Here is a 23,121-nt window from a genome sequence, read left to right on the forward strand (position 1 = left end):
GCCCGGCTCCGGCACCAGGGGATTGCATTCAGGTTCATCCACGACCGAGTTTTGGTGCCATTCCTTACAAATTGCCCTTTTTTGTGGGGCCAGGCCCACATTCATCGCAGTGCCACACAACTCTTCTCCAGGAAGAAAGGGCAGGATTTGGCTCCCAGCACATCAGCCCTGTTCCTGGGCTTGCTTACCCCTCCTCCTCCCTACACTTCACTACTGAATCAAATCTGTATCCTGACATGGAGAGAGATGTGTCCCACTGCCAGGAATTCCTTAAAAACACTCATACATTTTATACAGAACACTGAGCCTGGAAAGCAGCTCAGCCTCACCTTTCTGAACTGAGTTACTACACCTGTCATGAAAGGCAATTTGGTCACAGCAAATTGGCCACAAATCTGGTTTTACCTGCTAAATGGAAAGCCTGGTCCCAGGCAGTGCTTCCACCTGGCAGGAACTGTGGTGGAGCCAGAGCCAAAGGCTGGGGCACTTGCAAGGAGCTGCCCTGTCACTCAACAAGTGCCTCATTTCACTCCCAAACTGGCTGCTCGCCCAGCTGATGCCTGTTGGGATCTACAGGGCTGGGACTGCACTTTCCCAGTAAAAAGGTCCATCAGGATTGTGAGCTCCACCACTTCCCAATGCTTGTTCCTGGCACCGCTGCTCTCCACCATGCCTAGGAAATGAGCTTGAAATATTGCATATAGTAATTGACCCAGCTGCACAGAGCAGCCTGGAGCTGCTGTTAGCAGGAAATCTCTCCCCAGAAAGAGTGGGAGGCAATGCCAGATCCCATAGCCCAGAGTTGGCACGGTTACCTGGCTCAGAGCTTTAGTGACATTCACCCATGACCTGCTCCCTGGCAGCAGAGGGACACTCAGGCTGCAGCTGTCATGTGTCTGCAGCTGCTGAGCACAGTAACTCCCCCAAAACTGTTGAAGAGAAAGTGGTTTTGGGGTTTTTTTTCAGTGTGTGGAAAGATTTAAAATGTGGAAATGGCCAAGTGTGAAATACTTGAACCTATGCAAAATAGACATTACCGCCCTATATAACCAAGACATGGCTAAGCAAGGGACCACGTGGGACATTGTGGACACTTAAGTGTAAGCTCAGTGACCAATGACCTGAGGGCACAGGGCAGGCAAAGGGCAGCAACCTGTAAGGGGAATGAGGAATGAATAACTGGGGTGGGCAGTGTCAGCTGGCCAATGGCGGAGGCAATCTGATGTAGACTGGCAGTAGTGCTGCAGAGCATCATGTCTTCTCTTTCACAAAGTCTTCTCTATCAGCCTAGGTGGGAAAACCTCTATGGTATCAGGGGATTCCACATTCTGCTGAATTCACACTCTACAATTTAAAGCAAAAAAGAACAAACTAATGCACATGATTTCATGCTGCACCAACATGGATGGGCATACTCACACTCAGAAAGCAAAAATGCGAGCAGTAATAGGAACTTACTTCTCATGATGACACAGAAAAATGTTACTCATTAGCTATTGCTCCCGAGTTAAAAATGTTTATTCAACTGCAAATGATCTGTCTTTCCAACAAATGCAAACCAGCTTTTTGGTGGTAAATAGCAGGTATTTATTTGAAATGAAAAAAAATACTTCAGTACCTGAACTATTGCATTTAATCATGTATTGTTGTAATTGTGTTACTCTACCTTTTTGCATTGGAGACAAATATACAATGAACATTCAGATATCACAGATTGCACACTAGATAGTAAATCGTCAGGCCTTTTACGTAACCACCAAAAAACAGATATTGGATTCTGCAATATAGTACAAAATTCCACACTCCAGTCTTAGCCAGTTATCTTCAATTTACTCCTGATGCTGTACAAATAAATGGCCATTTAACTAGGGTTTACAAGTTAATAACAGGACAAAAAAAATATACATTGCACTGACACAAAAAGTCAGCTGTGTTAATAGTCATGCAACAAGTAACCAAACTTGCTGAAATTAAAAATACTTTCTAAAAACAGTTTTAACTGCATAAGTATTTTATACACAGTTCATTTACCAAAACAAAAGGAGTCTTTAATGATACAAAGCAAATATAAGTTTCTACCAATTTTATACATAAGAAAGTGCAAAATAACTTATCTAAAGTGTTTTGCTATTGAACTGATGAATGTTGGCTGGAGGCAGCCAACCCCTCTCAAAAGCATGACATTACAGTTGCACACTACACACGAATGTTAGGAGTACATGGATAAGTTTACTACAAAGAACAAGGCAGGAGAAGACATGTGAGGTACTTGCAGAGAATACAGTCTACTAATGTTAGTGTAAATGAGTATATTTTTGCTCAACAGATTTTTACATGGAAAACAAAGCAAGTATTTGCATTAGAAGCTCGAATGAAATGGAAAAAAACCCCACTCCCACGTGAACACCACAGTTGCCCACAGCACCAGCTGCCAGAGGGAATACGAGCAGGTGTGTTTGTCCCCCTCCGCCTCCAACAAGCAAAAACGTGGTTTTTTGGGAACAGCATTAAGTCAGAGGGCTGTGGTGGTTTGGTTGCAAAATGTAAACCGGGCCTACCTGCACACTGCAGAATTTGTAAGGAATGGGGATTTCCTCAGCGCGCTGCCAGCGCCGCAGGCACGGAACAACACCCGCACGACACAACTGCGGCCGACAGCGCCGTCCTCGGGAGCCGCAGCAGGGCCCTGGCCTGGCCTCAGGGCTGGACCTCATCAGTGCTGCTGTCATAGCCTTGCTTTTATTAGGGCTTAACCACGTGGCTGTACAAGCTGCAGTCCACAGAAAAGAACGCTTCCTTAAATTTGGGGATGATTTGGAAATCTGGAGGCAAGGGGAGAAAAACTGTGGACTCAAAGGCATTTAGAGTTGTTAAAACAGCCTTTTCTTCAAACAGAAAACGTTAAGGCCACTAGCCTGTCTTCTGAACTATGCTGGTTTTGCATCATTTTGGGAAGGGTGAAGGCAACGTTAGAGAGAACGGCTGAACACAGAAATTCCAGTGCTCTGCACATGCTTACCGAGGACCTCTTCCTGGTTTTAGGGTCAAATCTGCCAGGTAGCCAGGAGTCAGTGTGGCTACTTGACCATCACTCTTTGGATCCAAAATTTGGGTCAGCTAAGCTCAACAAACCTGAATTTATTCAACAGTGTGCAAGGGCTCTAGAGAAGCCTTTCTGTTCATTTGGGGACCTAGTATACATACCAAAACAGGAATATATCTCATTTTACAGACCAGCACACACATAATAAAGAAACAAGTATCAAAATACATATTTAACCTTCAGTGCATAAACATGTGATACCAGGGTAAATAGTAAGTGGTCAGAATTAACAAATTTTTCACTGCTAAAAGCTCAAATCAAGAGAAGACAGGGGTGCCCCCACAGCGCCAGGGACCCTCTGGAAGGAGCTCACCCCAACAGAGAGGGCCTGGAATTTCTGATGGTGCAATTCCAACAACAATGCTGGTTTTAAGGATTTGCTGTCCCTGGGCCAGAGCCTGCCCAAGTCATTCCAAGTGAAGGATAATCTCATCCCTTTGAGCGACAACATTCACTCAAGTACTGCCAGAGCCACCTGTCTTCTGTTGGTCTGGGTCATATCCTTACCTCTATTTAAAAGAATCCATTGTGAATATACCTAGCTCTAGATCAGTTTGTCACCCATTTACAAAATATATACACATATGTTAAAAAACAAAAACAAACTGACCACCACCTGCTGCCCTCCCTCTACCCAAACAAAAACCCACTGGCAAGACCTCATGCAGAAATTAGGTCCATGGGCCTATCCCAATGCACGTGCTCCAATCCCAGCAGATATCAGTGTCTCTACTTCATCCCATATGTAGTGCAAAATAAATGACAGAGTAGTAAAAAAATACTGCAATTAAATTCATATTGAAACTTAAAAACCATAATGGAAATCTACTGCTGTCCTCAAGCTGATGGTGTGTGCTGAAAGACAAAGAGAGCTCCGAGGAGCACTTCTGACATGACCAAGATCACTCTGCTTTAGAGCAATGCCTGTTGTTACAAAAAGGTTTTTTGCAGAGAAGCTAGGGGACAACAGCAGTTCAATTTTATGCACAAGGAATTAATTCTGTACCTATATGCAAAAGCCAATTGCTATTGACTAAAGAAGGTAAAAGCTGGTTCTTGCACTGCATGAATCAGCTGCTAATGAACAGTAAGTAATTAACAAAACTGCAGCTCTGACATATGTATAAAAGAGGCCTTATTAAATATGAACAACACTGAGGTGGTAAATAGTTTGGTATAAAATGCAACACAAGTGTACAATTTAGTTCCTGGTTATCTTACAGCTAGAATAAAATACTCCAAGTTCCTATTCTCAAAAATGTTTTCTTTTGAAAAAATCTGTGTAATTCTATGAATAGCCTCACTTAAATTAAGATACTGTGGGCAACTGAAAGAACAAACATGCACAGATTGGATTTTTAACAGAAATACACATAATGCCTTTGAGTTTTCTGTTTTTTTGTTTTTTTTTTTTTTTTTTTAACATTCGTATTTAAATTGATAGATGAGATAAAGATGCCACACAAAGTACAGTGGTTAATCTGTAGTCCCATGTAACAGGCAGTTAAGTTCATATTTAGATAAAAAGGCCGTTATACCTATTTACAATATACACAGTTGCTTGCGAAGAAGGCAGATTTACAACTATCTTCTAAAAAGCCTTGCCCTCCCTCCCCCCAGTTAAGATGACTAACTCTACAAAAACAAGACAAGAAGGGGTGTTTACGATAAACGAGGATTTTCGTGACAGCCACCTCAGCATGGGCTTAGGGGCTGCCAGTTCTGTTGGGTTTGTAGTTATTAACCATGTCTTCCTGGGCCTTGCTCTTCTCCTTATGTTGTTCGCCTTGTCTGCCTTCTGTCAGCACAAACCAATGCAATGATCCCTTTTTACTCTTAGTGCTTAGAATGCAGTATAAACATAAGTGTAAACAGACAATATTCCAATTCCTTCTGATGCTCTCACTGGTTCTTGGAGTGGCAGCGGGGCTGGATGAGGTTTGCCAGGCCCCATCAATTTCTGGGCCCCTCCTCTGAGCCCCGCTCGTGCTGCAGGTTGTAGAAGCAGTTCTGGCACACTCTGACCGGTGATGAGATCTTCAGCCGTTTGATTTCGGACTGAAACCGGCTGCACCTGTGGAGAATAAAGAACCATCACTGAACACAGGTCCTCTCCATTTCTACCCATTTTCTATTGAGCTCTGGGAATTATCACCATGACTTCAAACACCAGAAAACTGTCCTAACTCACCTTAACATAGAGATGCAATGTAGTGTGGCAGAAGCAGAATTTAACTCAAATGATCACCACAGACTCAACGCAATGAAACTGTGTGACAGCTCAACAGCAGCTGTTGTCACCAGTTTAGACTCAGACAGATAAAACTAGAAATATCATCTCTGACCCAGGGGATCAGAGATGAGACTTGCACTTCAGTTTGTGGGTGAGAGGAGAGCTCACACACATCCTTTATGTCATACATTTTGTCTGAGGCTACCAGCTAGCGGCCCCTAAATCAGCATCCTCGCCATCCTGCACACAGTTTAGGCAGCCTCAGTCTTTCACAAGAGTTCTGTGGTATGTCACAGCTTTGCCCCACCTAAAATCCTGTGTGGAAAAGAGCCCAAAGGAGGCTGTTGGCTGCTTACTTCTGGCAGAAGAGCTGTCCACAGTTCCTGCAGTGGTGCCGCCTCTCGGTGAGCGAGAAGCGCACGGTGCAGCCCGAGCAGCTGTCGCCGCCCTCGTCCTTCACCCAGTGGTCGGCCGCGGACCGGCCCGGCTGATCGCTCACTGACCAGCTGAACACCCTGCCCCGGCCGTCCCCGATCAGGATCCTGCTGTGATCCCTGCAAGGGAAAGCAAAAGCATTCCTGCAACAGCTCTGGCACAGTAACACACAAGCATCGATGGCCAATTTTAAATGTCAGAAAATGTAAAATGGTAAAGCACTGGTGTGGTGACTAACCCAACTGCCCTGCTCTAACTGAGAGATGGATCTGCAACACTCTGTGTAACACAGTGCAGCTGAACAGCTCTCCCTCTCTAGTGTTTTTATCTCAGTTCTTGAAGAAGGCTGCCCCAAACAGAAGCACCACAGAACAGAGTTATGAACAATGGCACCTCTTCCTGCTGACAACAGCCGAAACTGTTTGAAGTGCTCAAGTGTGAGCTACTCACTTGGAGATGCCGAGCGCAGTGATTTCTGCTGGGTGTGCGTTGTCCTTGCGATCAAATGCCGTGTGCATAGTTAGCTTGCTTCTGAACACCAGCTGACGCTCCCATCTGTATCCTACAAAGGAGTGGAAGTGGGAGGGGATAAAGTAAATTTGGTCATTCTCATTTTTGTTGCCTCCTCCCCCAACACACCTGTAACTGCAACTTTGTAGTACGAACAAAATCTCCCTCAGAGATTGAAGTTTTTCTCTTTTTCTATAACATTTCACTTAGAAATAAAACTGAGGGCTGTGCATGGTTTCTTTTACCTGGTTTGAGCTTGCTGTAGTGCCGTGCTTCAGCATAGCTGGGGTGGGGGTGGTTAACCTGAGCATGGGGATGCATTTTTGCTTGTCCCTCCGAATAATTGACAAAGATAAATCCATCCTTCTCATCCAAGCTGAGCTGATCTGACCAACGCCTGGAGTCATCGGAGCCGCTGTCTGCTGACCACGCTGCTGCTGCCCTGGCTGACGATGAGCGGGGCCTGTGGCTGGTGCTGCCTGGCTGGCTCTGGCTCTCCTGCACTTTGGTGTCCTGGCCTATGCAGGCATCATCTGCCTCGGAGTCACTGCTGTCCTCCTCATGGGCTTCCTGCCCTGGATGGGCACAGCAGGGAACAAGGCACTGTTAGTGAACCTGGCCATGGCCTGAGCTTTTTCCTTGCTCTGCTGTTGCACTGCCTGAAACCCAATGGGCACCAACTGCTGAGAGAGAGACAGTGCATGCAGGCATTGCAGGCATCTCGGAGCCTTTTCAGAGATTCAGCTCCTGCCAGGAATCACACCATTCATATTTTTGCACTTTTTTTGCACTTTTTTCTGTTTTGCCAGAGAATGACACACCTTAGCTGAAGCTACTTCCTACAACAGTCCCTCTGAGGAAGGCTATGATAGACAAATGGAGCAAACACTTCAGAAACACTCAAGTTGGCAAAACCTTTCAGCAAAACTTACACAAGGAAGCACAGTCAGCTATGCTGAAACTGACTGAAAAATATGATGCAGACTTGTTAATAACAGGACTTGTTAATACAAAAGAGCAATTAACAAAGACATTTATACTCCAAGTGACACTGAAAATAACCAAAAGCTGTATTTATATAATAATTACTTATGAGTAAAAATGAGATTCAGATCCCAATCCAGATCATATCTTCAACATGAAGAGTGCAGGAGATGGCTAAAAGAAACAGTCATAAGGCACAGAGCAAACTCTTCCAAGAGTGGAAAAGAAAATCATTGCTTGTCTTGTTTAAGCTGTTCCATCAGTAGATTCAACTTGGCTGTTATGCTATAATTCCATTTCACACTAAAATATATCTAGCTTTTGGACAATCCACTGAGCGTGCCAACAGCCAAAACAAACAGAGAAAAGTTTCGCCTTCACAGAACAAAAAGCTATGATGGGAACATTTTTTCTTACATGTAGCAATATGAAGCTACCTTAAGTAAGGTGGTGAACACAGAACTCAGATGCTCTGTTCATTGTGCCACTGTGTATCTACTGCCTTTTGAGATAAAACCTCCATCATTCCATTCTGCACTGTATAACCACAGGACTTGACCTCCCTATAGCAAAGATCAGATAGAACAGGGAAATACCAAACACTTGTCAGGAGACATACCTATTTGAGCATCCTGACAGTCCTCTTGCATTTCCAGCATCTCCACAGGCTCTGGAGCTGGTGTTTCTGGCACTTGCAAAAACTCCATCCGCCAGAACTGGAGGGACAGGGGATAAGCAGAGTGGCACTTACTGAACTCTTGCCTTTTTCCTGAGCTACTTGAAGAGTTAAAATGGCTTTGTAGAACTGTGTATTCACAATGGTAGCATGCAAGGCGGGTCACATCTCCATACTTAACTCTGTTTTTGAGGACTAGAAACTATAAGAGGACATCTGTGTTCATGCCTGAATCCACTCCACACAGCTGTCTGACCAGCAGACTCTGGTTAAAGCTGCACCCAAAAGTACTGCAGGCAGGGTTAGACATGTAGTGATCAGAGATGACACTAAGTTTCTCTTTTCTTTCTAGCCAAGCAAAATGAATTGTCTCAAGGTGTGTGAAATTAAAATGGTGAACCAAAGCAATAGTCTCCAGGTATGAAAGCTGGTGACCAAAACAGAGCAGGAAGGAAAATGCATGCTCTGCTGACTATTGCTGGTTACCACATCCCAATTGGGGCACCAAAAAGGAGAAAGAAGTGTTCAGATGAAATTCCCAAGTAAAGCAGGACTGCTTTTGGTCCTGGTCAGGACACTGTGTTCTCCTGGATAGGCATGACTTTTCTAAATACTATCACCAGCAAGGCACAAGCTTTATTTTCCAGGCAGTGACTCCTGGTACTTACCCGGACAACTCCATCCGAATGCCCCGTGACAATGACATTCTGGGTGTCCCACTCATTCATCTCTGACACAAAACAACACATAATTTGCTGGCTTCGGCCAGTGAAGGTGTTTACACTTGCAGTAGGGCTGCCATTAATGCTCCACACGTGGATGTAAGTGCCAGCACATGATACAATGTCTCCCTGCAAAGACAAATAACACCTCCAGATTTCAATACGAAGCTGCAGGTATTCTTCAGCAAAAATATAAGTCAAGCTCATTTATAAGTCAAGTTGCTGGCACTTTTCAGGAAGTTCTATTCAAGGGGCGTCTGGCCAGCTGAAGAAGCCTTTAGGACCTAGAAAACCACACTTAATAACCACCAATTTGTTCTATTTACAGCATAGAATGAGTTCACCAATTCCTCTGCTTTTCATAGCATAACAATCCAACAGCCTATTTTTAGTACTTCCAGTTTCCAAAGACTGTTCATGTTCACACTGCTCTTTTTCACAAATATGTATCACCTTAAATTTCATTTGCTTCCTTACTGGGAACAGTCCAAACTAGTGCAGAGGGAAACAGGAGCTGCAGGCTAAAGCACTGGCAGCACTACAGCCAGACCACCAACAGCTAATAAACTGTACTTGCTACCCCCTGCTTGCATTACAGCCCTCTCTTGTCTTGATTTCTACCACTGCATCTGCTCCAGCTGCAACAGGGTCCATCCAGCCTTGACAGCCAAGCATGGGAGCTGGATAAATGGTGACTTGTAACTCACAGGACCACCAGGGACAGAAGCTTTTAGGATACATCTGTTTCCACTACAACTGGCACTGCACTGTCACTCAAGGTATCCCCCTGTTTCCTTTAAATTCAGCTTAAGACAAGAGAAGCCGACCAAGGTCGTGTATCAAAAGCTCTTCCTGGCTCCTGTGGCAGATCTGGCATCTCACTTGGAATGTCACACTAACAGTGCTTGCAGCACTGTTAATAAATAACCTCCTATGAGCTCAAGCCACTCTGCATGGAATGCACCCACGTATGGCTCTAGACAAATGACACAAATTATTCCTAAACCAGTTGTTAATCAGTTTTCAGATGAGTTATACAAGTTCTGCCAAATTAACAGGAGAGCCCAGTGGCTTTTTTCCTTTGGTTTAATGATTTCCAACTCTTGCTACTGTTCCCACTGCAGCCTGGTGGACAGGGTTTGGCTCTCACCGTTAATTCGTTTATGCAGAGTGCTGAAATGGGAGCCCTGTGCCCCCGGAGCTGTGTGAGGAAGGAGAGCTTGTTCAGGTCCCAGATGATGCAGGTGCGATCCCGGGACCCGCTCACAATGATGTGATACGCCAGCGATGCTGTTAGGCACGTTACAGTGTCAGTGTGACCCAGCAGTGCCTGCAAAACACAAGTCAGGAGCAAAAGTGGGAATCAGGAGAGAGCAAAAAATTCCACATCAAAGCCTCTTACCTGAAAGATTCAGATAACCTAACCAGAATGTCCCATCAGAAGATGCAGCCACTTTATAAGTCTTCAGTTGATAACTATTTCTATAACTGAAAATGGTAAAAGTAATATTTTTTTCAGTTTAAAAAGAGCTCTGACAGAACAAAATTTCAAGAGTCTAATGTTACAGATCCTTCCACTGAAGAAAACCCCATTCTGCATCAGTACCGCTTGTTTATAAGGTCAGAAAGTGTTCCAGGCTGCACCTGAAATGACATCCTGACTCCTACAGTAACTGCTGATGACTAGGAGAAGACAAAAAAGACATGAAACAGTTGCAGCCAAAAAACAAAGTCTGTTGGAAGGAGAAGAAAACTATGAGCATCTACTCATATTAGGCCCTACTTTTACATTTTAGGCTTAATCTATTGGAAAGAGTCTGAAATACAGTCAGATTACTGCACCTTACTCAGTTAAAATGAATTCAGTTAAAATAAAACTCACTGAATGCAGTAAATGTATTCAAATATGCTGCCCCAAAATTTAAGATACAGTGTTTTATCATGTACAGTTCAGAAAAGCAGCTTGGGACAGTTGATTACTGTACAAGGGAAATTACTGAATAATTCTCTAAATTTCTTTTCATAAATTTGAGGAAAAGACTTCCTCTAAAAAGCAGTCCTTCTATGAAGATGCTAATGGAACCTCTAACAATGATACACAGCTGCTAGAATATATGGACTTAATTGTGGTTGGATTTTTTTGGTTACATTTGTTGGGTTTGTTTTTTCCTTAGTAAACACACAAAACTTACTTTGCACTTAGCTGCAGCTGACTTTAAAGCATGAGTGCTTGTTTTAGATTAAAAAGTGCTATAATAAAAGTAATTAATTTTTTTTTACAAGCGGAAAATTAACCTTTAAGGCAGCCTCCTTTTATGTCCTTCCTGACACAGTTTTTAGTTGGGGGCATTACAAGTAATACTACAAGGCAGATCATTTCACAAAACCCACCTGCATCATTTTGTTAACATCACTATCAAATTCCCTTTATCTCCAGAAGGCTCCTTGTGACCCACTATTCTCAAAAACAGTGCAATTTTAAAGATGCATTTTGCCCACTTTCAATGCAGATCACCATCTCAACTACTCCATTCTCTGGGGATCTGCTGGACTCATGGTTTCAAAGGTGAGCAAACCCATTACACAATTACTTTGATCTTATAAGATTACTTTACAGCTTTATTCCATTTTACCTGTTTCAGTGTGAGGGCTTTAGCTTTTTCTTTGGAGACACCCATTTCCCACACACACACTGCTGTGCTTGTTCCTCCAGTGATAACTAGTTTGGGGTTGGGGCAAATGGCACACAGGATCTGACCCCATTCTGACAAGCATTCATAAACAATCACAGCCTAAAAATACAGAACACAAAGAATTACTTACAGAACTAGTACTTGGTAGGATAAAAAATATAAACCTGGCTGCCACCTTGCACTCATTAGGTCACTAAGACCTGGTAAAAAACTATTATGAATTAATATTATTCTGTCAACATCCTGGTGAAGACCCTCAAGAGAGAGCAAAAAAACCTGATGCAGCAGAAGATTATTTCATTCATGTGTGAAATAAATGTCCATTGTTATGGTTTTTTTCACTATTGAGTATTGATTGCTGGAACAAAGTTCAGATTACAAACCTTGTCTGATTCATAGGTACCCAGTCTGCAGCTGAGGTCTGCATAGCCCCAGGCAAATGTTTTATTCCAGGTGGGTGGGATGAGAACCTTGTTCTGTTCTACTGCCAGAATGCCTTTATCAGTACACACGATCTGCCCCACAGGCTCCTTGAGCTCTGGAAGAGAAGATGGGGTTATGTTTTATTGCTGGGAGAGACAAATACTATCAGATCCCTTTAAGTACCTGCTGCTCTTCCAAAGCAAGGTCTCTGTAGTGGCTATTTTTACATTCTTTGCATCAGCTGCAGTGATGGCAACTTTTGCTCCATTCCTAACAAATGCAGAGCCAAATATAGATTAGTGCTTTCTAATTTCCTGACTTAGTCTTCTCTCTAAGCCCTGCTATGCCCCATTTAATAGCATGTCTTCTCTCCTTACAGCAGGGAGCCACAGATTGCTTTACTCAGCTAGGAAAGAAATCCCTGTACAGCATTTACCTGCCTTGCAGACAATTAAGTTTTGTTCAGTCCAATGTCAGATTTGAAGTAAAAAACCACTTTCTTTTGTCTCAGTGCTGCTACCAACACCATACTTTCCTGCCAACATTCCTTAGTATTTCTTGGCACTGTGATAAATAATCCTTTTGCTGTGAAAATCACAAAAACAGAGGCTATCACAGGCCCAGAAACAACGTACTCTGAATGTTGTTCATTAAATTCAAACTTATAAAGAGGTGCTTGGGCTCCATTTTATCCCTCTATTTAAAAAATGTCATATTAAACTGTGCAGCTGTGGTGTTTCCTAAGATCCTTTAAAGTAGCTAAGAACATAGTTGTACACCATTAGGATATTTTGAATTTGTCTCTCTCACAAAACTACGGGCAATAAGAATATTAGAAGTAAGGAAAAGATGGAAAAGTACAATCTTGCTGAAACTCTGAATGCTTGGGCAAAGAAACAGCAATAACTACTGTGAGTTCAAAGTTTACCTTTCACTGGGGCAAGAGATGGCCGCAGGTTGTCCAAATGATGGAAAAAGATCTTGTCACCTGTGGAACCAGGGGGCACAGAGGTTCCCACAGCCTCTCCGTTCAGACGGCTTCTAACACGCTTTGGTGGGTGGGGTTTTTTGAAGAGCTGAAATTCATCAAGAAACTAATGACCATCAAAAATTACAGGTTTACAAGGGCACTAGTTTAAAAAGATCATAAGTCTGTCCAATATATCTTCTAAAAATTCTGCAGGTAAGCAAATGCTTTACTGCTCTCAGTATTCACTAATAACTCATGATGAACATTTCAAAAACCTTAAACAATACAAAAACCAACAAGGAGCAAAGTTGCTCTGCCCCGTCAGTCCGTGGCATCTTGGTACCCTCATGGAGTCTGTGAGAGCCCTCTTCCAAACATACCACCAGCTCTGCAATGTTTTACATCATAACTTTTTAAAATTTAAACCCAAACTGCCAGGCATGTTACTAGTGGAAGAGGTGGGACAAAGAAGATGCATGTTACATTGTGCGGGAAAGGAGTGCAAAAATGCACAGCAGCCATGTCACAGAGAGCCTGCCCTGGATCCCCCATAGGAAATAACAGAGGGAAACAGCAAGACTCTACAGTTACATAAAAATGTGCTCCAAGAGCACTCACCCTCAACAAAGCCTTAAGGAAGTTTTGAGTTTCCCAAGTTTACTGCAGTCTATTTCCTCCAGCAAAGCATCATGCAATTCCTGGTAGATTTCACCACAGCTTTGTACCTAACAGGCATCTGAGGATGCAGGCAGAGCTCTGGACTCAGCTGCAGTGCTCTCTATTGCCCTGTCCTCTGCCCCAGTCCCTGTCTGTCCATCTGGCTTTAGCTGGCCCACGTCTGATTATTATCACAGCAGAGGGATTGGTTATTACATAAGAGGAGAAAACCCTACAGCCACTACATAATTAGATTATTGAGAGAGAGCAAGGAAGGGAAAGGAGAAAAGTGACAGAAGACAGATAAGCAGTTCTTAGCCTTCCTTCCAAGCAGTGAGAGACAGATAGCTCTAAATGGGTTGCCACAGGAAATATTGTGTGGCTGTCCTGAAACATTATGTGCTGAGAGTTGAGTTTAGAGTTTCCAACACATGGCTTGAGCTCCCAGCCAATTGCTGAAGGTATCTGCGGTTTCCACCAGATCTAGGATTGGAAATATTTACCAAAGACATTTAAGATTTTCACTGGATAGCAAAAGACTCCAAAGAAATGCCCAATAAAAAACCCAAATCAAAACCACCAACACTGAGACTCCCCCCAAACCTGAACCCCCAGATTTAATATTACATTGAATTATTTAATGTAGTCTCTTAAAGAGAACACAAACTTTAAAGCTGCACCAAAACCTGGTCTTTACATCTTCTTAACTATGGCTGTCCTACAAGAGGGAATCACTCATGAGACTAGGATAAAAAAAAAGAAGAAGTTATTATAGAAATTGTTTTATTACAGGGTAACTTCAAATACCTTAGCACTGGGCATTACTTTGAGGTTGCACTTTCATTCCTCCCCTACGACTCAGCAGCAGGAACACACTTCTGGGTTTTTTTAATGCTGATTTTAAGAGTTGAGCTATAATTCACCATGCCTTTATTTTAAGGATGTAAAGGGGAAAAAAGACATTTCTAACCTCACAAGTAAAGCCCAAAGTCCATCTTTGTTCAATTTATGATGGAAACATAAATGACTTTGCTTCACTGGAAGAATATTTAGGAAAAAAACACTCCCAAGAAGTTTCACTCCTAAAACACCTTCCTGTTTCATATTAACACATTTCAATTTGAGTGTTAACTGGAAAATAAGAATTCTACAAAGGGTATACCTGCTTTGGTATCTGTCCAAAGTTATTAATGAATCCTATGGTAGCTGTCTCTTTTAAAGGATCGTTGATGTTATATATGTCCACTTGTCCCTCATAGAAGAGATGGTGAAAGACATTTACAGCTTCTACTGCAGCAGGGCCTTGCTGTTTATAGCCAAAGATCAAGTCAATCCACTCATGCAGGTGAGCACTCACAAAGTCACATTCCAGAGCCTGAAATTCAGAAGGCATGCATTAAAATGAGTTGAATTGCTCACTGATTGAATTTACTACACTTGCTACAAGAAGAAATGCAGAACATGATTTGACATATTTTTGTCACATTTTGACAAAGCTTTTTATTGAAGCAAGTCTGGCCTCAAAGTACTCTGTAGCCAAAAAGGAAGGAGAGGAAACACTGGTCCTACAGACCTTGGCAACAATCAGACACCAACCCTGAACTCACAGACTGGCCTGTGACTGCACAAATTGAGCACAGATTAAAGTGCAGTGGGAAGTCCCAACAGACATTCTACTGTCACCATGAAAATTCAAATTACCTCCCGATGGACTCTGATAAACTCACGAGGATCTCCTTTTGCCCATGGAGGGAGTATTACATCACCAAGTTTAGTCCCATTTTGTTTACAACCTAATAAAAAGAAAAAGAAGGAAAAAATTTGGACAGAAGCACTGAAATTGAACGGCAACAGGAAAGGTGAAAAAAAAGGGAAAAAAAGAGAAAAAATCAAAGTTCACATATGTATAAAGGAAGCCATTTCAGTCTTTTCTTTAAAACACTATTGTGGTTTTAAATGTCAGGCAATAAAACATGAAAACTTTTGCCTCAGTTGTTCATGTAAGATTGCTTTCAGGAGAAAGAATCCAAATACTCCTCACTAAGGCTTCTGAAGAGGAAAACAGCATTTCATCATAGAATGAAATTGTCATTTTACTGCTGAGAACAGCCCGTACTCCTGTGATGTGCAGCCAAACACTCATTTCCTAGCAGTGCAGAGCTAACTGGCATGCCCCACAAGCTCCATGACCAAGGATACTGGCAATTCCCTGATCTTACCATGGCCTGGGCACAATACATTCACTCTGTCCTGGACAGCCCCCTTCTCACTCTGGACATCAAACAGTGGCACGTTGTGATCAACAAAAATATATTTGGTAAAACTCCTCGGTTATATTCTTGTTCTGTCACTTGCTGTCAAGAGACAATTCCACACTTCCTATTAACTCAGAGGAACACCTCCAAATTTCCAACTTTACAGGGGCACACAAAAAATAAGTGCAACACTCCAAGAGAAACTTTACTTGCATCACCAAACTTCAAATCTTCCTTTCTTTTCAGGTGAGAGGATGGGAAGCAGGATCACTACAAATTACCTCAGTGTTTGACAATTGCTCCTAAAAGAGCCCTTTCTACTGTTGGTCCAAATGCTCAATGAACAATTTCCAATGGTTACAGTCTAAAATTATCAGATACAAAGATAAGTTGACAAGAGCTCAACATTTTTTCAGTAACACTCATATTCTTTAGTGTAAAATATTGATGGAAGAGGTATTGCAAAGTGTTCTTTGGGTTTTGCTTTTCTTTTTTTGTAAAGTTGGGTTTCCAATCTGTTACAATAGATTTTGAATAAAGGCTTGCAGGCCACTAAAACCTATGATTTGATTAATCTTTATTGTTGGTAATAGATTCACAGCACAGAGCTCAGAATATGAGAGCTTAACACCAGTGTTAAGAGTGACATATAATAAGTAACATTCATCTCCAACAAACAGGTCTCCTACATGACTTCTGCTGAATAATCACTGTCACAATTGCTGTGACAATTCGAAAAACCTTTAGGAATATTTTCAAATGAAGTTCTAAAAGCAAAGATTTGTCAAACAGATTTTAAGAAGCTTCAAAAAATAAACAACAAAGATGGTGAACACCATCATGGAATAGGTTACAAGGAGAAAAATGCAAAGCAGAGAAATTCTAAGTTTATTATTATCTGTGCATTTTGAACTGGTAAAAAAGCCCAAATGGACAAAAATACACTACTCCAAACAAAAGCCTTTTCAGGGACTAGTTCTGCAATTCTCAGAAGACACTTTGTATTAAACTGCTTACAATGAACACTCACAGCTTGAGAAAATACCTGAAGTCTGTCTGGCTCTGTTCTCCCACCCACAGTGCTGCTATCAAGCTCTTTTTGCCTACCTAGATCAAAATTGTTGGAGTTGAGCAGGAACTCGGGGAGGTAGAAGAACTCTGGGATGAGCTCCTTCACGTCGGCCATGTTGTGCTTGGAGGCGGAGTACCAGGCCTCGCGCACGCTGTGGAACATGCGGTCAGCCAGGTCGAAGTGCCCGCCCTGGGGGCACAGAGAGTGGCATGTCAGTGTCACAGCATCCCTCAGCATGGCAGCTTTGCCAGGAAGGCAAATCAGAACATCCTCTGCCAAATCAAGACACTAGAACATAGCACGTTTCTTTTTTTAATGCAACCAATCTAATCAGCTGCATTACTTTCAGGTACATGATAACAGAAAATATAGATACACATATACAAAACTTAAGGAAGAGTCTCATCTGTCTGATTTCAAATCTAGTCTCTTTCAGAGAAACAGCAAAATATTTTTCACAGTAGAACTCATTTTGGTTTTTGTCTGCTGCTACTTTGTTTTGTGTACATTTAGGAAAATGTTCAAACTACAAGGGGAAAAAAAAAGGTGAATTCCATCACATCATTTAAAAAGACATATCAAAAACCTGCCAGGCAATAAGAACTCTGCTAAAAGGTGTTTCTTCCATGATATTTGATGAAAACAAAGCTGACTGATCTTATTTCCCAGTCATGTCTGAAATAAGAGCAGGCAAGAAACCTGAAGTGCGTTTTTACCTGTAACCGTAAGAAAATCTGAGTAAAAGGCTCCATCCGGACAAGATAGGAAGCCACAATCATGGCTGAGGAATAGTGAGTCCCATAGTGATAAGCTGGGGTTTCCCCTGCAGATTAAAAATCATAAACATAGAGAAATAAAGTCGTTAGATGACAGAATCAGTACTAATGGAAAAAAATTTAACACTGCATTTTAATTACTCTGTGGCCTTGGACACCTTCAGAGCTGGAATTTGTAATTTTCATTCTCAGATCTCTGAAAGCTTTATGTTTTGTCACTTGAGTTTGGCTGCAATACAGTAGCCCTAATTCAATAGGGTTCTGCAAAGCAGTACTGAATGGTCACTCATTTTTTGTTTTAACTAATTGAGATATTGCAGTGCAACTACAGTGATTTCAACTGAAGAAACATTTCTAAAAATTTTTTCTTTTTTAATTTTTGGTGTTATTTTGTACTATGGATTTAAAATCTTGGGCAGAAATATGTATCAGAACTGTTGCCTACAGATTTTGTACATCTTTTACTTTCTTAATTTCCTGGCAAAATGTCTGCACAAGCACACTTAGAAACTACTGATTTGTTTCTAAAAATGAATGTCTTTGCCACCTGCTGCTGTTTGACACAGAACAGAACTGCAGTAGTTAAACAGGCTTCTATCTTCAATGAAAGCACACAAGAAAACTTTTCTTGCCAAACACAGAAGTTTTATTTTCAAAATATAAGCTAGCTCTAAAATCATGACTAGGTAACTTAACTGAATGTCACTCTGAGGCTTTTTTAGTTAAGAAGCTGCTGGTTCCTTAGTCAAAAATCACACTTTAAGATTAGAAATGAAAAAACTAGAATACTGCTAATGCAGAAGCATTTGCAGTCTTTGTATTACTAATCTTCATGCAGCAGCAATCAAACTGTGTTAGCAGACACAGCTGGTTGTGTGCTTCATGTGCCTGCCCATATATATATAATATTAAACTCATCTAAACGTGCCACTGTCCTGTCTTTGTTTTTACATATAAACAAAGGTGTTATTTAGAATTAAAACAACACAGAAAGAAAGTCAATGTCTATTTGTTCTAATTTAGACTTTGTTGGATGGTCACAAAAAAACCCATGGTAGAGTTCTGCACATCCATATCCAAATCTCTTTACCCACATTATAAAAACATCCATGAGTCCTTCCTATGATGACAGGCACATGTTTCTCTGTTCTTTCTATAGGATGGATTATTACTTACCATTGGGATCCTCCCAATCCTTGTATCGCTTCTTGTACTGGGCTAACCTGTCCTCTGTTTGAGCTCCCATTGGTTTGGCCAGGTTTCTGAATGTTTTGGGATTTGTAAGATCCAGTTCCTTTAAAAATAAATCAGACAACGATTTTATAAAACCAAAACACATCCTCTGAAAACTGCTGATTTCCACAGTTAACACCACCTACCTCTTAAGGTTGTTATCCCTGCTTTCTACAGACACAGCAAGTGCAATGTTGGATATGCTTAAAACAGTCCTTCAGTCTGATCCAAGACAGCGAGCGTGTTTTATCTGCAATCACATCTGGGCTCTGCACAACTTCTGCCCTGCTCCTCTGATCCTGTCCCCAGTTCCCCCTAATTTTTCCACAAATACTCAACAAGTCCCCAAACAATATTTTAAGTAATGGTCTGGTTGGTGGCAATGGCTGTCCACAAAAGCATCAATAGGATGTTTCATCTTTTTCAAAAGCACATTCTTTCACCATGGGGCCAGATTTCATAGTAGCCCCTATCACAGTCTTCTGAACAGGGACACCTTCTCTGTGGGTTTAGCATACTTCAGGATACACAGCTCAAAGCTAATGCAGACATTTACAGGAACTGCTGCAAGGTAGAGGGGCAAATGTCTCTATCTGGATCCCAGTCCTCAGCTGTGCACAGGTCAACAACATCTGTAAAACCAGCCCAGCCAAGATTCTCTAATACCCTCCCTGTTGAGAAGTGGGAGAAACACAATAGAAATGTTCAACTTATACAAGATCACTATCAAGGCTGACAAGATGTTGTATTTACCTCTGAGTCATAGTCTGCAAGGATCCAGGGGAAGACAGGGTACTGCATGAGGTCGTTATAGGATCTGCCAGCCAGGGTGTTCAAGTGCATCAGGTACTGGAAGTTACTGATTTCTCCTCTCTTAAGACAGACAGATAACAGCACAGTAAAGTTTTCACTTTACAACAATCAAATGTCAACCGGCCAGACTGTCAAAGTGCAGCCCTCCCCAAACATAAAAACTTACTTCAACATTGCAATGCTCACTCTACTTTTACTACAGCCCTCCCCCTGCAATTCAACAGTAGAACCATTTCCTATTTGATGATGATACTAGGAAACACTAAAAATTAAATGCTGAGATACTCTTTCTACAACAGTATGTTCCACCTGTTAGAATAAGAGGATGCAACTTATGTGTATTGATTATTTATGTATCATTACAAAATGTGGAATTTAATACAAAAAATATCCCAGAATTTTCATACTTACTTCCCATCTTTGAGTAACAGATTTTTCTCCCACTAAAGTGCTAAGCAAGCCAGACCTAGCAGGAAGAAGAAAGTGAATTTCTTGAGTTTGCAGTAAGAACTGGGTTACATTTTCACAAGACAACCCAAAATTTCAACATTAAAAGTTATAAATTGCAACCATTAGAAGAACGTATATTTTCCTTTTGCAGTACCTTTTATTAGAATTCTAAACACACACTGTAAAAATTAAATTGCATGTTAATTATGCAATTCATTGCAAGTGGTGGCTGATGAGTAAAATATTTTTAACAACTTGGATAAATCTGATGGCTTCAGCACTCCAATACCTTTCAGAATGCATCAGTATACCGAAAACATTAATTCTGATATTCTCCAGATAATCATGATATCAATGCAAGCATAATTTATTGGAAACTGATGAGCCACAGAGGTTGTGAGGAACAGAATCACCCACCCTTGCTCCACGCTGGTGTTTGGTCTCTGCCCAGACACTGACTCTGAGCTGTCGGTCAGAGACGGCACCACAGCCAAAAACCTGCAGCAGCAGTTAAAAGAATATGATTAGTGTTTCTGCCTTCTGGATGTCATCTCCTGAAAAGCAGCGTGCATTTTGTACAGTTACAGACTTCCTTTTGAGCAGCTCCACAACATCTCAAACAAATCGCAGGAGCCTCTTCTCACTGAAGGCATGTAGTGCCTTCTAGTGGCTCTTTCCTGCAGCAGTAAGGTGCTAGCAGACACCAAACAAATCCTCCACATAGGTATTTGCAAACATTCATGTTAAATACTCTAATTTATTTTACATTACCTTTGATAAACTTTGTTTCTAACCCCTTTCTGGAAAGCTAGAAGATAGTTCCGTCCATCTCCTGAGAAAACTTCAATTGCAATTGGCTGAAAACAGAGGACAAATCCATGTCAATAATAACTTATTTTCTTGTCACCTCTGAAGGCCAGGCACAGACCAGTTTAGTCATGCTATATGTGGCACTAAATTACAGTGAAGCAGACTTTACTTAGTGCAACCAAATGTTTTATTTTTGGACGACTGACATTGACTAACATGCCCAATAAACTAAATCTGGGTAAGTTGCAACAAGGATGCCCAATCTAAATGCTTCAATTTCAACATAGTCAATAGCTTCTCTTTCCACATATTCTTCAGTTATGTATTGATTTTCATTTCTAAAAATGACATCATCAAAACACTCCAAATATAGTGTCCAAGTTACCTGCAAAAGATATCTCCTTTTGTGTACCTCCTTGATATCTTCATATGCAAAAATGCTGCAAGTTCTTTTGAGTTGACTTGGACCTTGCCTTGCTCCCCTAGGTATGATTGGCTCATGCATCCTGTAAAGGAACATAAACAGGCCTAAGTGAAGTGATTAAAAAGAAATTTTCTTCTTGGAAAAATTATTCAATAATTTTGTATGAGAGTCCAGTTACAGAAACAGTTGATAACATATTTTCACAATATACCATACTACAAATAGCTCAGTACGCCGAGGTCTTCCAGCATCTTACATTATCTTGGAATTGACTCCTCAAAAACCTCATTGAATACTTCTTGTTCAGCTTCTAAGGATCAAGGAAACTCTAGGAATGTACTCACTTTGGAGGCAGCGTCTCAATGTCCCGTATCTCCCTGGTGGCTGTCATAGTAAACCCATCGATGACATAGAAGTGCTCTTTCCCAAAGAGAAGCAGCCCCTCGCTGGTGTCAAGGCCCTGAACCCGAGCACAGCGGTACATGTGCTGGATCTATGAGGAAAGCAGATGCTTAGGGAAAGCAGGTTAAGGAGCACAGGCTCAGACCACTGCTCTGTTAGAACAAGTCTCAGACACTGCAGTATCACTTGCACATACAGCAAAAATCCTGTCAGTCTCTCCTGTAATCAGACCTAATGCTAGTGACTAGTAACTGGGGAGGAAGTTGGATAAAGCCTCATTGGTATGATATAAATGTATCTATTTACCAGTTTATCCACTTGCACTACACTGCCTGAACCTATTTTAGAACCTGCAGCCTACTCAGGTCAGAGATCAGGTCTAATAGATCACAATGCTATTTAACGGTATACTTCAGACAGACAAAGCCTGAAATACCAAATACACAGTATGGTAAATCACCACTGATCTTGGGTATAAAATACTACTTTATCAAGGCTTCACATTCTAATGAAGGCAACAATTAATTAGGAACAGTGGGCTAAATTCAGTGCTTACATTTTCAATGTTTATTTTCTATCCTGATCATTAAATTGACAGGACAATAAATCTAGCATGGGATAGCTCATAGCCTTCATTTCAGGGCAGGTGAAATTTTCCCTTGCAGGCAGAAGGTAAAAAAAAGAACCAAAATGTTTCCAGTACAGCATTTTTAGGGTCAGGCACACAAAGTACACATTATAAGGAAGAAGCCGATGAAATGTACAGACCAAGGAAGATATATAGGACATTTATTCATGTCTGGGACACATAATGAAGAAATTCCAATACATCAAATTCTTAGTGTGTTTGAAACAGTACCTTCTCTCCTTCTTCAAGCAGTCGAAGCAAAGTTGTATTGTCAGTTTTCTCCTCTTCATCAATTGAACTCCCCTCAACAATTTGATCCTGTGACTGGTCCTGGTTCTCATCATCTCCTCCATCAGGAGCAGAGCGAGATCGTTTCAGGGGAGGCTTCACCAGGCCTGGAAAAGAGCAGAGACAGATAAATGTCATAAAGAGACATAAAAAAAATAACTTCACAGACCTATAATCTTTTAAATTACTGATCCAATGCCAAGAGAGAAAAACAAGAGTCCTGCAGGACTTACACTTGTCTTAATGCAAATGCATGAGAGGATGACAAAGCAAACCATCTAACCTTTGACTCTTGCAATAGTGTCCTCCCCGTGCTCTGGCTCCTGCTGAGCTGTTTCCCCAACGGTGTTCTCCTCGATGGCGTCCTGGAAGACGGCGGGGTTTCCGGAAGCCAGGCGCATGTAGTACTCCTTGCTGTCATAGCTGATGGCTCTCCGGTAGCGAGCAGGTTTCTTGGGAATAATGGAAGAAATCGCTTGGTCAGCCATCTCCTCCCTCAGGCCCTCAGTGAAGGTCTTTCAGGAACAGGGTGTGCAGCACAGTGCATGCCCACTGAGTGTTTTG

The 23,121-nt window shown here is 41.7% G+C and overlaps 1 protein-coding gene across 1 annotated transcript in view; it reads right to left on the bottom strand.

The window, feature by feature from the left end:
• Positions 1-1,563: 1,563 nt before the first annotated feature.
• The window catches only part of WDFY3 (WD repeat and FYVE domain containing 3), a 152,750-nt gene continuing 131,192 nt past the window's right edge, over positions 1,564-23,121 (bottom strand). Inside the window, exons 45-67 of the mRNA XM_058804209.1 lie at positions 22,841-23,009; positions 22,501-22,664; positions 21,584-21,732; positions 21,201-21,321; positions 20,777-20,862; positions 20,423-20,503; positions 19,967-20,021; positions 19,496-19,615; positions 18,686-18,803; positions 17,450-17,556; positions 16,769-16,922; positions 15,108-15,199; positions 14,569-14,781; positions 12,708-12,855; positions 11,740-11,894; positions 11,297-11,455; positions 9,814-9,993; positions 8,610-8,792; positions 7,885-7,981; positions 6,527-6,856; positions 6,222-6,333; positions 5,693-5,890; positions 1,564-5,177 (exon numbers count right to left, since the gene is read on the bottom strand). Of these exons, the coding sequence (XP_058660192.1) occupies positions 5,057-5,177; positions 5,693-5,890; positions 6,222-6,333; positions 6,527-6,856; positions 7,885-7,981; positions 8,610-8,792; positions 9,814-9,993; positions 11,297-11,455; positions 11,740-11,894; positions 12,708-12,855; positions 14,569-14,781; positions 15,108-15,199; positions 16,769-16,922; positions 17,450-17,556; positions 18,686-18,803; positions 19,496-19,615; positions 19,967-20,021; positions 20,423-20,503; positions 20,777-20,862; positions 21,201-21,321; positions 21,584-21,732; positions 22,501-22,664; positions 22,841-23,009 (3,312 nt within the window). The 3' untranslated portion in view covers positions 1,564-5,056. The remainder of the gene's footprint in view (positions 5,178-5,692; positions 5,891-6,221; positions 6,334-6,526; positions 6,857-7,884; positions 7,982-8,609; positions 8,793-9,813; positions 9,994-11,296; positions 11,456-11,739; positions 11,895-12,707; positions 12,856-14,568; positions 14,782-15,107; positions 15,200-16,768; positions 16,923-17,449; positions 17,557-18,685; positions 18,804-19,495; positions 19,616-19,966; positions 20,022-20,422; positions 20,504-20,776; positions 20,863-21,200; positions 21,322-21,583; positions 21,733-22,500; positions 22,665-22,840; positions 23,010-23,121) is intronic.

Source organism: Ammospiza caudacuta, chromosome 4 (assembly GCF_027887145.1).
Source record: "Ammospiza caudacuta isolate bAmmCau1 chromosome 4, bAmmCau1.pri, whole genome shotgun sequence".
Classification (NCBI taxonomy): Eukaryota; Metazoa; Chordata; class Aves; order Passeriformes; family Passerellidae; genus Ammospiza; species Ammospiza caudacuta.